The 17500-nt window shown below is 44.4% G+C and overlaps 1 protein-coding gene across 2 annotated transcripts in view; it reads right to left on the bottom strand.

The window, feature by feature from the left end:
• Positions 1-4961: 4961 nt before the first annotated feature.
• Positions 4962-17500, bottom strand: part of LOC143288967 (uncharacterized) — a 95554-nt gene continuing 83015 nt past the window's right edge. For both annotated transcript variants that reach the window (XM_076597666.1, XM_076597665.1), the window contains 7 exons: positions 17257-17477; positions 14684-14804; positions 12996-13062; positions 11745-11954; positions 8422-8551; positions 6905-7433; positions 4962-5530 (listed from right to left, as the gene is read on the bottom strand). In XM_076597666.1, the coding sequence (XP_076453781.1) occupies positions 5095-5530; positions 6905-7433; positions 8422-8551; positions 11745-11954; positions 12996-13062; positions 14684-14804; positions 17257-17477 (1714 nt within the window). In that variant the 3' untranslated portion in view covers positions 4962-5094. The remainder of the gene's footprint in view (positions 5531-6904; positions 7434-8421; positions 8552-11744; positions 11955-12995; positions 13063-14683; positions 14805-17256; positions 17478-17500) is intronic.

The following is a 17500-nucleotide window of genomic DNA, read 5'->3' as shown; positions in this document are numbered from 1 at the left end:
GCGTTTTATCTCTTTCTCATCACCCCCCCCCACACACACACACACACACACATCCCTCTTTGATAGAGACAGCTGCTACGCAAGTTCCTAGTGATGATATATGTAATTATGACTACAGTTGTAGAAACCTTAGCCTCGGAACAAACACGTATTTTGCCTTGATAGCTTATGGTAAGCTGCTCAGGTTGATCGTTTACGTATTCCACTATGTGGTAAATAGTTCACTCGTACCTGTTTATCGCACCTGCAATGCACCATGTTCTGTTTACCACAGTTTTCTGCCATCTGTGATCTTGGGGAGACCCGAATATTTGTATTTGTATTTCTTTTTATCATAACAGATTTCTTTGTGTGAAATTAGGGCTGCTCTCCCCAGGGAGAGCGCGTCGCTACACTACAGTGTCACCCCCATTTTTTGAAAATATTTTTTTCCTGTGTGCAGTTTTATTTGTTTTTCCTATCGAAGTGGATTTTTCTACAGAATTTTGCCAGGAACAACCCTTTAGTTGCCGTGGGTTCTTTTACGTGTGCTAAGTGCATGCTGCACACGGGACCTCAGTTTATCGTCTCATCCGAATGACTAGTGTACAGACCATCACTCAAGGTCTAGTGGAGGGGGAGAAAATATCGGCGGCTGAGCCGTGATTGGAACGAGCGCGCTCAGATTCTCTCGCTTCCTAGGCGGACGCGTTACCTCTAGGCCATCACTCCACTTATTGTTTGTTTTCGGTGCTCTGTTTGTTCACTTGTGTGTTTGCTTTGAAACTGTGTGCCTGTAGAAGATGTTGGAGAGAGAGAGAGAGAGAGAAAAAAAAAGACATGTTTTAAGAAAAGCTCCAAGACCGATGGGGAATTTTTTTTTAAATCCAACTTTTCCTTCCCCCACTCATCAACCCCCCCCCCCCCCCAACCCACCAACTCCCCACACACTCATCCCTCTTTCCCAACAAACGAATATACAGCTCGAGAATCACTTGGAAAAAGAGAATAGGTTAAGGATAGGGGCATGGATATTATGAATATAAATTCGGGTACTCGTGAATGTAAAAACGTCAAAGTCCATGGTATCATGATTGAATCAAACCCGCAAGTTTATCAAATAGCACGTGAAGCTCCCTAACTTTTTAAAGCATGCACGACCCACGATGAACTAGTCAGAGACACCTAGATGTCCTGTGCGATGCCGCAAGCCCCCGCACCCTCTCTCTCCCCCTTCGCGCATTATTTCAATGATCAAACATGAGAGCACATGTGCACCCATCACCGCATACAGTATCTTTTTCTTTCTGCCCCATCACCTGCATTCTTTCAGTGGCATAACTCCCACGCCGCTCATTTCGAGTCAACCCCCCCCCCCCCCCCCCCCACACACACACAAACAGATTCATCTGCCGCAGTGCCAGTGCCAGCTGTCCACACAGAGAACTATCGATGTCAGGTCCACGCCAGGAGGCCACACATTAGAGGAGACCCTGCACTACTGCCGAGTCGCTTCGGTAGATGTTCAGTAGTGCCTGTCCTGATGCAATGTACGCAGGACACCACCTGCTAAACCCCCCTACCGACAACAATAATCACCTCGTCAAAGAGAGCCAGACTTGAGTGAGCGTCTCCTACAGAGTGGAGACTGCCTTGTGTGATAGGGATACTTTTATAGCTCCTATCCGAATAAAGTACAAGATCAACACTCTATGTAGTGTTCAGAAAACTGCCCCTTCCTATCTCTGTGGCTGCCTTCACCTCTACACTCCATCTCGCTCACTACGATCGGCTTCGGATCCACTCTGTTAACGCATACCCAGATTCAAAAACTCGACTGTTGGCCGCCGGTCTTTGTCTCTGGACCTTGCAATTGGAATGAACTTCCTCTTTCGCTTCGTCAAGTCTCCACACTCAGCTCTTTCAAGTCTGGCCTTAAAACCCAACTCTTCCCAAAAATAGCCTCCCTTCCCTGCCTCTTCCTTGTCTTTAGTTTCTACAGTTTTAGAGTTATGCATGCGTGTGAATGACTGGTGCGAAAGCGCTTTGATTTGTCTCTGCACAAGATTCAGAGCTATGTAAATACCATTATTATTACTATTACTATCCTCGATCGAAGACCAAGTTCTAAGCGCTGTACAAACTCGGAAGCATTTCGCACAACAGGCTGGTTAGATCCGACTGATAGCTGCCATTGGGCGCTCATCATTATCGTGTATTTGTCTGCTGATTTGAAGGTCTCGGTTTGTTTTTGTTTTTTTGACTCACTTGTGTAAACAAAGTGAGTCTATGTTTTAACCCGGTGTTCGGTTGTCTGTGTGTGTGTGTGTGTCCGTGGTAAACTTTAACATTGACATTTTCTCTGCAAATACTTTGTCAGTTGACACCAAATTTGGCATAAAAATAGGAAAAATTCAGTTCTTTCCAGTCATCTTGTTTAAAACAATATTGCCCCTCTGGGATGGGCACAAAAAAATTAAAAAATAAAGCCTAATTATATGCAAACTGCGTTTACTGTTATATTTATATTTTTTGTATTCTCTAAACGTGGCACTTTGACCTCTTATTCTGACCAAACAACAAGAGTCATTATTATCATTTTTTGTTCAAACAAGAACTTCTTTTGCTAAGCATGGAAGTTTTATTTATTTTGCAAACGGTTTGGTGCAGATAGTAAAAAAGGGAAATTGCTCTGTAATTAATGCTAGGGGACTTAATTTGCTTTAAACTTATCTTTCTCATCTTAAACATTACATTTTGAAATTATACTCAATACATAAAAAGCTTAGATTTTTTTTAAGTGTATCACAAGTGAGTCTTGAAGGCTTTGCCTCTCTTGTTTAGTTTTTGTTTTGTTTTTCTTAAAATGTTTTTTTTTTATATTGGATAAAGAAACTTGTTATCGAAGAGACGATGATGATTTGTGATGGAAGCACACTGGTGTTGCTGGTGTCGTTATGCTATTTTTGACAACATATTAACTTTAAAAAAAAATCAGATGAAATATAGTGTACATGTATGTGTTGACAAAAAGGTCCGTGTTAGTGAAAGAACCAACATATTGCCATTGTCCAGTTTGTTTGCATTTTTCAAATGTGTGACTGAAATAAAATGAATGAAGAATACGAATACGTTTTATTTTGTGTTACACGGACGAGAATCTCTCTCTCTCTCTCTCTCTCTCTTCACATACGCACACAGACACTTCTCTTATTAAGCAAGCAAACACACACACACACACACACACACACACACACGTGATGATGAGCTGTATAAAATGATTCACTAGCATCATCATCATCAACAACGTTATCATTGTGTGCTCTCTGTGTGTGTGTGTGTGTGTGTGTGTGTCTGTTACGCACATCCAGATGTGCTACAATTCTGATTGACAATATCATCCTTCAAACACGAAGAAACAACCATCGTCATCATCATTGTTACCTGTGATGTAAAGCATTACGTGTATTCAGGATATAGTGCTTTTAAGTGTCGACTACCATTATCAGCATCACTCTCGGTATTAAAACCGTCAAGCCATATATGATTTATTATCACACGGTGAATGAAGAAGAAATGCCGTTATGGGGAACGAATTCATTCCATTAAAAAAAGGAGAAAATAATTGGTTGCAAAGATGGACATCAAATATCATGGCAATATTTCATGTTTTTTGGTTTCTTTTCTTTTTTTTTCTTTCTTTTTTTCGTGTGTCATAACGAATTTTTGTCCATTGTCTTTTTATTTGAGTTCTCGCCCATACTTACCAACCCTTCCTCCCTCTCAACCACCACTACGTTTTTTGTTTTTTTGTGGTTTTTTTCGAAAAACAAAATAAAACAAAAAAACAAAAACAAAAAACCGTTTTTTTTCCCATTCTTTTTATACTATAAAATCTACCACCACCACTCCACCCCACCCCTCATCAAATATCTCCAGTGAACATAACAGAACGTTTCATCATTTGTTTGTTTGTTTGTTTGTTTGGTTTGTACAGTTGATCCCAACACCAGAAGCGAGTCACCCACCTCAACAAAACAAAAACAAAAGAAGAAGAAAAAAAAAAGAAAAAAAAAAGCGTTGTCCAGGTGCTAGTTGCATTGCTTGGTTCTACCTTTTTGACAGTTACACGTGACTAAATGCCAACGTTGACCGAACTACACCATTGGTCAGTTCCACACTACACACAGTTCGTAGCGGGGTTACGACCATACTAGGCTCTTCCGTCCGAGCAATGCAACTGGCTGAAGTCTCTTTCCTCTGACATTTTTCACAAGCCGAAGTAACCCAGCGAGTCCTGCCCAGAGGGAGCCAAAGGGTGCATCACAGGTCCTCGTGAACGATGTCCGTTCCCATAGTTACTGCTGCTCCTGCTGCTGCTGCTCGGCTCCCTGAAGGCTTCGAAGCCTCCCATCAAGCCCCCACCCCCACCCAAACCCCCACCCACACCCACACCCCCTTGAGAAGGCATAGTCCCTAGGTACCAGCTCTCGGCGGAAGGCTCGTTATGGTTAGGGGGGCTGGCGGGGGCGAACCCTGGTGAAGAGCCGCCACCGCCTCCTTGAAAGGTCCAGCCATCGCCGGGGAAGGAGGGCGACGACGACGACGACGAGGAGGAGGAGGAGGAGGAGAAGCCCGTAGAGGCCGGCCTCTGAGTCCAGGGGAGACTACCGTGAGAACCTGGACCTGGACCTGACGCAGCCAGAAGACTCAACAGACCCGGCGACTCTGTAGCGTGTGGGGGAGGAGGAAGAGGAGGAGGGGGAGGTCTGGAGGGGCGGTGATGGTGGTGGGAGGAGTGCACCTGCACGGCGCTGTACGACGACGACGACGACGACGATGACGATGACAACGACGACTGTTGACGACCGTGCTGAACGGACGCCGAACGTGAGGAAGAAGCGTACCCTGGGGAGGAGAGGGGCACGTGGCGGAGGTGGTGGTGGCGGTGGTGGAGGAGGGGCCTGGTGACGTGCATGCCTCGCTGTGGGGTCTCTCTCGGCAGGGAGCCCCCGTCCAACAGCATGGTGTCCAACAAGCTCGGGTGTTGCGGCCGGTCGTACGTGTACCGCGCCCGGTCCTGGTGGCGGCGAGAGTGCGGCGGGGGCGGCGTTGCTAGGGGGCTGCCCCCGAACCCTCCTCCTCCTCCTCCCCCTCCCCCGCGTGCCCCCTGTCCCCCTGCCGCGCCGCCGAAGGTCTTCCCGGGGCCTCGGGTAAGGCTTCCGGGGACAGTGCCTTCATGTTGTGAGCTGCCATGGACATGTCCGCACCTTCCCCTCCTCCTCCTCCTCCCATCTCCGCCACCCCCATCTCTCTCTCCACCACCACCGCCGCCGCCGATGCGCGAGACTTGTGGCGTAGGTCGGACTGAGCGGGCTTTGGGCGGCGGCGGTGGGTGACGGAGGAGGAGGAGGAGGAGGAGGGGCGGGTGGTTTGGGTGAGGGTGGGCGTGGGGGCTGGGACTCCCACCTGTCGGGCTCGGAACCAGGCGGGCAGGCGGCTGGAGGCGGTGACTGGGTGGATTTGAACCCTCCCCGCTGACGGCTGGCTCCTGGACAAAAAAAAACAAAAAAACACAAAAAAACAGGGTGTAGTCTTTGCTTTTATCTGCCCCAACCGCCCACCTGTCTATCATCACCACCCCCCCCACCGGCTTCCCACCCCTCAAGCACTACCGCCGGGGAGAAGAAACCAGGGGATATAATCACTAGTTCATTGTCTTCTGAAATATACCGAGATTTCTGTCTGATGAGTATCTGACTTAACGGTGGGGGTGCAATCTTTGTTTTTAACCCCTCTTCCTCCTCCCCCCCACCCCCCAGCACCCCCCGCACACACACACATTCACAAACACCCAGAGGAGAAGAAACCAGGAGAAATAATCACTAGTTCATTGTCTTCTGAAAACATCATACCGAGATTTCTGTCTGAGAGTATCTGACTTAACAATGAAGGTGAAATGTAATTAATCTTTTACCATTATTCCTCACTCCACCCCACCCTCCCACGCACCCCCAACCCCCACCCCTACCCCCGCCCGCCCCGCATGCACACCCAACATCCCGCAGTGAAGAAACTTGGAGGGTGGAGGGTGGGGGGGAGTCACTGGTTCATTGAGTACCTTGAGTTAGCATCTAGGATGTGATCTTTGTTTTATTCCCGTGTGGATTGAAGGGCGGGAGGGGGGTGGGGGGTGGGGGTGAGGGGCGGGGGGGGGGGGGGGGGGGTGAGTGGGGGGAACAACAACAACAAAAAAACCGCACAAGTTTATTGACTTCTGAAAAATACCGAGATAAGTGTGTGATATTCACTCACTGTTCTGGTGGTCATAGTCGGACACGACTGACTATTGTACACTGAGTCGAGGCCTGACTAAGCGCGTTGGGTTAGGCTGCTGGTCAGGCATCTGCTTGGCAGATGTGGTGTAGCGTATATGGATTTGACCGAACGCAGTGACGCCTCCTTGAGCTACTGATACTGATCTGATAGTCATAGTCGGACACAACTGAATACCTAACACTTCTTTGTTCGTGGGCTGCAGCACCCACGTTCACTCATATGTATACGAGTGGGCATTTACGTGTATGACCGTTTTTGCCCCCCATGTAGGTAGCCATACTCCGTTTTCCGGGGTGGGGTTGGGGGTGCATGCTGGGTATGTCCATGTTTCCAAAAACAACCGTACGCTGACATGGATTACAGTATCTTTAACGTGCGTGTTTAATCTTCTGCTGGCGTATACACACAAACGGGGGTTCAGGCACAAGCAGGTCTGTACATATGTTGACCTGGGAGATCGGGGAAAAATCTCCACCCTTTACCCACCAGGCGCCGTTACCGAGATTCGAACCCGGGACCCTCAAATTGGAAGTCCAACGCTTTAACCACTCAGCTATTTCGCCCGTCCTACCATAATTCTACTTACCTGCTCTTCAGCAGTGAGGGAAACCACTTGGACACGGCGACAGACGATGACGTTCGCTGCAGATGCTGCTGTGGCCTGTGGGAGTGATGCTGCTGCTGCTGCTGCTGCTGCTGTTGCTGCCGTAAAGAGAACGTCCGGCCGCTGGGTCTTCGCGGAATGTTCCCGAACACCGACGTGTGCTTCGCCGAAGGTTCCAACCGACCGAATGACGGAACGACTGCTGGATGGACCGTCGAGGACATCAGCGTGTCAGTCATTCTGATCCCTGGACCAATCACGTTGGAGCTCTGTCCCCACGTGGAGGCGTGCGCCTTGCGGTGGGCGGGGCCTAGCTGGGACGTGATTCTGGTGGATGGGTAGCCTTCCACGTAGCTTCGGTAGTCTTGTAGTTGTTGTTGTCGTTGTTGTTGCAGGCGACAGGAGCGGGGACAGAGCGGACGAATGGTGGCCTTGTTGATCCCCTCGCACTCCCCGGTCCGTTTGAACAGCTCGCACGTGGAGTCTGGAAGTCGGTTCTGAGTTGGAGCCACTGAAAGAAAACCAAAGAATTGATATATGCATACTTCTTTGTTCAACTTCAATGATGTTAAGCGATCCACATCCAGTTGGATTGGGAATATTTGTTTGTTAAAGGTTAATTAAAGACGCCATAGCGTTGTTGTTGTTGCTGTTGTTTTTCGGCCATCGGGGCAGTGATTTCATGTTGATTGATAGATTGATATGGATAGCTATACAGCAGGGCGTCTTGAATCTATCTATCTATCGACACATCTCTCTCTCTCTCTCTCTCTCTAAGTACCTGGACAGCTATACAACAGGTTGTTTCTGCGTACCTACCTACCTACCTACCTACCTACCTACCTACCTATCTATCTATCTATCTATCTATCTATCTATTTACCGGGACATCCATACGGCAGGTTGACGGCCTCAGCATCACTCTATCTATCTATCTATCTATCTATCTATCTATCTATCTATCTATATAACTAGTTACCGGAACATCCATACAGCAGGTTGACGGCCTCAGCATCTATCTATCTATCTATTTACCGGGACATCCATACAGCAGGTTGACGGTCTCAGCATCACTCTATCTATCTATCTATCTATCTATCTATCTATCTATCTATCTAACTATCTATCTATCTATCTATCTATCTATCTATCTATCTATCTATCTATCTATCTGTATAACTAGTTACCGGGACATCCATGCAGCAGGTTGACGGCCTCAGCATCACTCTATCTATCTATCTATCTATCTATCTATTTACCGGGACATCCATACAGCAGGTTGACGGCCTCAGCATCACTCTATCTATCTATCTATCTATCTATCTATCTGTATAACTAGTTACCGGGACATCCATACAGCAGGTTGACGGCCTCAGCATCACTCTATCTATCTATCTATCTATCTATCTATCTATCTATCTATCTATCTAGTTACCGGGACATCCATACAGCAGGTTGACGGCCTCAGCATCACTCTATCTATCTATCTATCTAGTTACCGGGACATCCATACAGCAGGTTGACGGCCTCAGCATCACTGTCTGCAGGTGTCTCAGCCCTGCCAATGATGTCCTGGAACTTTGGGTCAGTGGTCAGCAGAGTGGTCAGCTCGGGACTCTTGGCGAAATACTGCAACAGTCCGTAAGGGGGTTTGGGGGTCAGAGGGCACAGCACGTGTCTAGTATGGTGATTTATTTGTGTCAAAAGACCTGACAATCCGATGTCAGGTATAGTGATTTATTTGTGTCAAAAGACATGACCATGCATGACAAGTATATGTGTTAAAAGATCTGAAAGAACGTGCCAAGTATGGTGATCTCTTTTTTGTCGACAGATCTGATAGAACGTGTCAAGTATGGTGACTTATTTGTGTCAAAAGACCTGACAATCCGCGTAAGGTATGGTGATTTATTTCTGTCGAAAAACCTGACAATGCGTGACAAGTATATGTGTTAAAAGATCTGAAAGAACGTGTTAAGTATGGTGATCTCTTTTTGTCAACAGATGTGATAGAACATGTCAAGTATGGTGATTTATTTGTGTCAAAAGACCTGCCAATACGTGTCAAGTGTGGTGATTTATTTGTGTCAAAAGACCTGCCAATACGTGTCAAGTGTGGTGATTTATTTGTGTCGCAAGACCTGACAATACGTGTCAAGTATGGTGATTTATTTGTGTCGCAAGACCTGACAATACGTGTCAAGTATGGTGATTTATTTGTGTCGCAAGACCTGACAATACGTGTCAAGTGTGGTGATTTATTTGTGTCGCAAGACCTGACAATACGTGTCAAGTATGGTGATTTATTTGTGTCAAAATACCTAACAATACGTGTCAAGTAAGGTGATTTATATTTGTCAAAAGGCGTGGCAATACGTGTCAAGTATGGTGATTTGTGTTTGTCAAAAGACCTGACAATGCGTGTCAACTATGGGCGATTTCTTTGTATCAAAGGACCTAACAATGCGTGACAACTATGGGCGATTTCTTTGTATCAAAGGACCTAACAATGCGTGACAACTATTGGCGATTTCTTTGTATCAAAGGACCTAACAATGCGTGACAACTATGGGCGATTTCTTTGTATCAAAGGACCTGACAATGCGTGTCAGCTATGGGCGATTTCTTTGTATCAAAGGACCTCACAATGCGTGTCAGCTATGGGCGATTTCTTTGTATCAAAGGACCTAACAATGCGTGTCAACTATGGGCGATTTCTTTGTATCAAAGGACCTAACAATGCGTGTCAACTATGGGCGATTTCTTTGTATCAAAGGACCTAACAATGCGTGTCAACTATGGGCGATTTCTTTGTATCAAAGGACCTAACAATGCGTGTCAGCTATGGGCGATTTCTTTGTATCAAAGGACCTAACAATGCGTGTCAGCTATGGGCGATTTCTTTGTATCAAAGGACCTAACAATGCGTGTCAACTTTGGGCGATTTCTTTGTATCAAAGGACCTAACAATGCGTGTCAACTATGGGCGATTTCTTTGTATCAAAGGACCTAACAATGCGTGTCAACTATGGGCGATTTCTTTGTATCAAAGGACCTAACAATGCGTGTCAGCTATGGGCGATTTCTTTGTATCAAAAGACCTGACAATGCGTGTCAACTATGGCGATTTCTTTGTATCAAAGGACCTAACAATGCGTGACAACTTTGGTGATTCATTTTTGTAGAAGGATCTCATAGAACGTGTTATGTATGGTTGTTTTCTCGTGTCAAAAGACTTGAGAAAACGTAACAGTTTCAGTAACAAGGAGGTGTGAGAGCGTGCGGACAGATACATACGCACTTCACCAAATCTACCTTTCTCATGTCTTTTTTTTTTAAATTGCATCGAGGAAGAAAAGGAAAGACAACTCACGTTATTGCTGTAGTACATGATGAGGGAAAGGAAAGATAACTCATGGTCTTGCAGAATGGAGGGAACATAACTCGCGTTCATTCGTGCAAGTTGTCCTGTTTTGCAATCCTACACCATTTGAGCTGAGGAAGGTGGAAGAATGGTTAAGACGCTCAGCTGCCAATACAGAGAGTCCGTGAGGGTGTGGGTTCGAATCCCGCTCTCGCCCTTTCTCCTAAGTTTGACTGGAAAATCAAACTGAGCGTCTAGTCTTTCGGATGAGACGATAAACCGAGGTCCCGTGTGCAGCACGCACTTGGCGCACTGAAAAAGAACCCATGGCAACGAGAGTGTTGCCCTCTGGCGAAATTACGTAAAATGAAATCCACTTTCATAGGTACACAAATATGTAAGCATGCACTCAAGGCCTGACTAAGCGCGTTGGGTTATGCTGCTGGTCAGGCATCTGCTCAACAGATGCGGTGTAGCGTGTATGGATTTGTCCGAACGCAGTGACGCCTCCTTGAGAAAGTGAAACTGAAACTGATTGAGCTGAGGAAGATGGTCTGTCACCATCGAAATGTACAAGTCAGTTCAATCTCTTCGATTCTGGATTGTGAATTTTCTTCCACAAGAGGTAGTGCAAGGTGGAGAGTGAAGGAAAGACAACTCACCTTTTTGCTGCAGCGAGGAAGTAAGGGAAGACGACTCATAGTAGTGCATGATGGAGGAAAGGGAAGATAACTCAAGTTCTTAATTTTTTTTAATGCATGTATCGAGGGGAAAAGGAAAGACAACTCTCGTTCTTGCCGTAAGTGCATGATGGAGGAAGGAAAGATAACTCAAAGGTTTTAATGCATCGAGGAAGAAAAGGAAAGATAACACGTTCTTGCCTTAGTGCCTGCTGGAGAAAAGGAATGACAACTCTTGCTGTGTTTACAGAGGAAGGAAGGAACGACAACTCACGTACTTGCTGTATGGGGAAAAACATGGAAAGACAACTCACGTTCTTGCAGGAGGGGGGGAAGAAAGGAAAGACAACTCACGTTCTTGCCATAGTGCATGATGGAGAAAAGGAATGACAACTCTTCCTGTGTTTATCGAGGAACAAAAAGGAAAGACAATTCACGTTCTTGCTGAATGGGGGAACAAAAGGAACGACAACTCACGTTCTTGCCGTAAGGAGAAACAAGGGGGAATACACACTCACGTTCTTGCCGTAAGGAGAAACAAGGGGGAATACACACTCACGTTCTTGCCGTAAGGAGAAACAAAAAGGGGGAAGACACACTCACGTTTTTGCCGTAAGGAGGAACACAAAAGGAACGACAACTCACGTTCTTGCCGTAGAGGAGGACAAAAGGAACGACAACTCACGTTCTTGCCGTAAAGGAGGAACACAAAAGCAACGACAACTCACGTTCTTGCCGTAAAGGAGGAAACACAAAATAAAGGGGGAAGACAACTCACATTCTTGCCGTAGTGCATGATGGATGTGTAGCTGTAGAGGACCTGGCCGTCAGTCAGCGGGCTGGGCGCCAGCTTGGAGAACTGGTACCTCTCCTGGCTGGAATTGCGCACGTTGCGGAGCAGCACGCTGACGTATCCGTCACGGTCCTGCCTCTGATGCTCGTGGATCAGGCCCAGCACGTGGCCCAGCTCGTGAATCAAGATCCGCTTCTGGTGGTGGTGTTTTTGTTTTTTTTGTTTTTTCCCAGAAAAAATACACGAATAAGTAATCTGATTTTTTTTTTTTTTTTTTTTTTTTTTTATAGTAAAGGAATTCTGAAAAGCGTAAAAACAGCTCGTGAATCAAGATCCGCTTCTGGTGTTTTTTTGTTGTCTTTTTTCAAAAACATGAAAAAACAATACACGAATAAGTAATATGAGGGTTTTTTTGTTTTTTGTTTGTTTTGTGTTTTTTTTGTAGTAAAGAAATTCTGAAAAGCGTAAAAACAGCTCGTGAATCATGATCCGCTTCTTTTCTTTCTTTTTCTTTTTTCAAAAACATGAAAAAAATACATGAAGAAGTAATATGATTTAAAAAAAAAAGAAGTAAAGAAATTCTGAAAAGCATATATATATATATATATATATATATATATATTGTTTTTTTTTTTTTTTCATTTTAATGATAAAAAGATCATGAATCAGAATGTCCTTCTAGTAATGTGAATAGATACATAAATAATCGATCAGTTACTACTACTACTCATTATAATGATGATAACGATTATAAAAAGTAATAGAAAAATAATAGAAATAATGATGATGATAATAATAAATGGTGGTGGTGGTGATTATGATGATGATGATGATGATGATCAGAAGAAGAAGAGGAACAATAACATTAACAATAACAATAATCATAAGTACGTGACTCTCAATGCCCTTTTTGTAAAAAAAAAAAAAAAAAAAAAAGGATGATTGACACATAAATTCATGATCAATAGATAAGTAAATAGATGAATAAATAAACAAACGATCTGATGAGACTGATCGGCAGGGAAAAAATAAAAAAACAATAGACACCCTCCCCCCTCACCACCCCAACCCCCCACACCCCCAAAACAACAACAACAACAACAACAACAACAAAAAACAGTGTCAGAAACAGGCAGACAATGAGACTGACAGACAAACAGGTACACACGTAGAGATATTGACGAACATTGACAGACAGAGACACAGACAGACAGACAGACAGACAGATAGTCTTACTCTTCTGCAGGGCTGAGCTAACGTCATCAACTGGCGTCCTCCGACTCGTCCGATGTTGGTGGAACATCTGAAGCAAGGAAAGACACCCTTTGTATTGTTAACAGCGACTCCGTCTGCCTGTACGCTTATTTCTAATTTGTATTTCTAATATGTATTTCTCTTTTTATCACAACAGATTTCTCTGTACTGTGTGAAATTCGGGCTGCTCTCCCCAGGGAGAGCGCGTAGCTACACTACAGCGCCACCCATTTTTTGTGTATGTTTTCCTGCCTACAGTTTTATTTGTTTTTCCTATCGAAGTGGATTTTTCTACAGAATTTTGCCAGGAGCAACCCTTTTGTTGCCGTGGGTTCTTTTACGTACGCTAAGTGCATGCTGCACACGGGACCTCGGTTTATCGTCTAATCCGAACGACTAGCGTCCAGACCACCACTCAAGGTCTAGTGGAGGGTGAGAAAATATCAGCGGCTGAGCCGTGATTCGAACCAGCGTGCTCAGATTCTCTCGCTCTCTAGGCGGACGCGTTACCTCTAGGCCATCACTCAACACATATGTGGAGGGGTAGGGAATGGGGTGGATGGGTGGATGGATGGGTAGATGGATGGATGGGTGGGTGGATGGATGGATGGATGTTTGGGTGGATGGATGGATGGATGCGTGGATGGATGGATGGATGGGTGGGTGGGTGGGTGGATGGATGGATGGGTGGATGGGTGGATGGATGGGTGGGTGGATGGATGGGTGGGTGGGTGGGTGGATGGGTGGATGGGTGGATGGATGATGGATGGATGGATAGGAACCATGCAAATGTATCCGGTCTTAATACTGCCTGTCTTGTCTGCCTTTGTGTGCGCACGAAGTCGTCCGTTCAATAGGATTAGTTAATCAGCATACAAGTGGTATATGCTGTAACTGACTGATTGATTGATTAACTGATTGATTGAATGATTGGTGGACTGACATTATATAGTAAAGAACCTCGTTCCGTCCTTGAACATAGCAACATCGTGGCTGACTGTGCTCTGTGTCTAAATAAATAAACATATAAATAAGCAGATAAACAAACAAACAAACAGATAGATAGATAGATAGACAGATAGTTAGATAGATAAATTAATAAATAAATAATGAATAAATAAATAAATACATAAATAATACATAAATAGATGAAAACAAATAAATTAATCAATGAATTTATAAGAATAAGTAATTAATTATGATAATCACAACAATAAAAACAACAACAGTAAGAAGAAGAAGAAGAAGATTGATTGATTGACTGAATCTTTAATGGGTAAAGAATTAGGCGCAGTAAAGGCCATTTTACAATTCTGCCCATTTAACGACACAAAACATAAAAATAAACGACGACACAAAACATAGAAATAAAGAAATAAAATGGAATAAAATGAAATAATTAGAACGACGAATAAGAATAGTAACTGGAGTAGTCCATTAAAGGTAACAAAGCGATGAAAAGAACAATTGGTACATTATCATGTACGTACGTACTTACACACACACACACACACACACACACACACACACACACACACACACAATTACAAAGCAAGCAAAGAAGAAGAAGAAGAAGAAAAAGAAAACTCTGCTTTGTTGAAAGCGAATTATTAAACTACCCCTTAAACGCATAAATAAATCCATGCATAAACGACCCAAATGACTCTGACCTCTTCCCGTCCCTGAACACAACCAAATCTCTGTCGTCCGGAGTGGCAGGCCGGAAGCGGATACACGTCAGTCGTTCCCACTCCGCCATGGCGGACAGCACCAACATCCGGTCTCGGTGAGCTGCGGCATACCAAGTCAATTAAGATTCAAACCTTGTCTTGCCGTTGTTGTTATTGTAATATATTTTTGTTGTTGTTGTTGTTTTTGTTGTTATTGTTGTTCTTCTTCTAACAAACTCCTCCTCCTCTTTCTTCTTCTTCTTCTTCTCCTCCTCCTTCTTCTCCTCCTCCTCCTCCTTCTTTCTCCTCCTCCTCCACCTTCTTCTTCTTCCTTCTCCTCCTCCTTCTCCTCTTCTTCTCTCTCCTCCTCCTCCTCCTTCTTCTTCTTACCTCCTCCTCCCCTTCTTCTTCTCCTCCTCCTCCTTCTCCCCCCCCTCCCTCTACCTCCTTCTTCTTCTCTTCGTCCTCCTCCTCCTCTTCCCCCTCCTCTTCTTCTATCCTCCTCCTGATTCTTCTTCTTCTTCGTTTAATCTAACCCGTTATGTAAACAAAAAAAAACAACAACAAAAAAACAACAAAAAAACAACAACCAACAACAAAAAAACTGGAAGCCTGCGCTACTTAGCTCATGAAATGGTTAAAGATAAGATCAGACTGTATCACACTTTGCTCATGAAAATGTCTAAAACAAAAAACAAAAAAAAGATGAGAATTCACCACGAAAGAAAAACAAATTCTGGACAGTAAGGAATATCACAATATCAAACAAAGTATTTGCTTAAAAATGTTTTTTAAAAATTATACAGAGTAACCGAGCGCTTGTATATTCAACTGAACTTTACAGGTTGTTTTTTTTTTAAACGCTTGGAATAAACGGACACTTGTTTCTAGATGACACTAGGATATTTTTCTTTCTTTCTTTTCTGTTTCATTTTCTTTCTTTTTTTCTTTTTTTTTTTTTTTTTTAAAGAAACTCGAAGAACTAGAGGAATGATGGATGGCAAATGTTTCCGTATTTTACTGAATGTGCAGAGTTGGAGGGACAGGTAGAGCTTGTGCACGAATTATAAAGTGAGGAGGAGTCGTGAATTGCTTGGGCAGTGTGTGTGTGTGTGTGTGTGTGTGTGTGTGTGTGTGTGTGTGCGTCTGTGTCTTTGTCTTTGTGTGTGTACGTCTGTGTGTGCGCGCGCGTGCGTGTGGTGTGAGGATGTGTGTGGGAGTGTGTGTCCTTGTGCGTGTGTGTGTGTGTGTATGCGTGCTAGGATGTGTGTAGTACGCGCACGTGTGTGTGTGTGTGTGTGTGTGTGTGTGTGTGTGTGTGTGTGTGTGTGTGTGTGTGTGTGTGTGCAGTTTGCATATGTGCGAGTGTACATGCATGCGTGCGTGCGTGTGTGTGTGTGTGTGTGTGTGGGTGTGCTGGCGTGTTCGTGCATGCGTGTGTTTAGTACAGAAAGAGAGTGTGGGGGGGGGGGGATGGTGTGTGTGTGTAGGGAGTGGTGGGGGGGGGGGGAGTGCGGAGGTGTGAAGGAGATTCGGAAGCGTAAAAGCCCATTGTATAATAAACGGAACACTTTGGTATCCTGCTCTAATCTGTCGTTTGCTTTATTCACAGCGTGATGAAGAGATGCCGTTAACTGTGTAATATAAAACGGTGCTAGCGGAGACAGACAAGAAGAAGAAGAAAGAAAAGAAAAAGAAAAAAAAAAGAAAAGAAAGAAAGAAAAAAAAGTTAAGAATGAAAACGTAGAAAGCTGCCAGTTCCTGTTTTGTCTGACATTTCAACACGACCAGAATTGTTTCTGACAAATGGTGCACGTAAAAAAAGAAAGATTAACACTCATTGCTGGAAAAAAAAGGGGGAAAAAAGAGAAAAAAAGAGAGAAGAAAACAAGGGGAAAAAAAAGAAAAAAAAAGAAACTGTACTTTTCAAATTAAGAGAACGTCACTTTACTTATGTCGAATGGCTGGTGGTGTCCATGCTTAGGTTGATTACGGACTTGGCGTTTTCATTTGTATTTGTATTTCTTCTTATCACAACAGATTTCTCTGTGTGAAATTCGGGCTGCTCTGCCCAAGGAGAGCGTGTCGCTACACTACAGCACCACCCTTTTTTTTTCTTTTTCATTTTTTTCCCCCTGCGTACAGTTTTGTTTGTTTTGTTTTTTTCCTATCGAAGTGGATTTTTCTATAGAATTTTGCCAGGAGCAACCCTTTTGTTGCCGTGGGTTCTTTTACGTGCGCTAAGTGCATGCTGCACATGGGACCTCGGTTTATCGGCAACAAAAGGCTTGTTCCTGGCAAAATTCTGCAGAAAAATCCACTTCGATAGGAAAAAACACAAATAAAACTGCAGGCAGGCAAGAAAACAACAAAAACAAAAAAACCCAACAAAAAACAAAAGACAAAAAAACAAAACAAAAAAAAACAACAACCAAAACAACCAAAAAAATGGTGCTCTCAGTGTAGTGACGCGCTGTCCCTGGGGAGAGCAGCCCGAATTTCACACAGAGAAATATGCTGTGATTTAAAAAAAAAACAAAAAAAACCCCGAGAAATACAAATAATCTACTCACGGAAGGTGGCGTTGAAAACATAAGGCACCTGTCCGCCAGACCACAGAGAGAAGATGAGGCGATGGACCTGCCTTCTCTGTCTCTGTTGCTGCTGCTGCTGTTGCTGCTGCTGCTGCTGTTGCTGTTGTTGCTGCTGCTGTTGTTGTTGCTGCTGCTTCCCCCCACCCCTCCCCCTCCCCGTTCCGCTTCCGGCCATCCCTCCTTTGCCGTTGTTGCCAGCCCTGGTGCCAGAACAGACCAGACA

The sequence above is a fragment of the Babylonia areolata genome, chromosome 13 (genome assembly GCF_041734735.1).
Source record: "Babylonia areolata isolate BAREFJ2019XMU chromosome 13, ASM4173473v1, whole genome shotgun sequence".
NCBI lineage: Eukaryota > Metazoa > Mollusca > Gastropoda > Neogastropoda > Buccinidae > Babylonia > Babylonia areolata.
The sequence above is the reverse complement of the archived record's forward strand: the minus strand, read 5'-3'. Positions and strand labels throughout refer to the sequence as shown.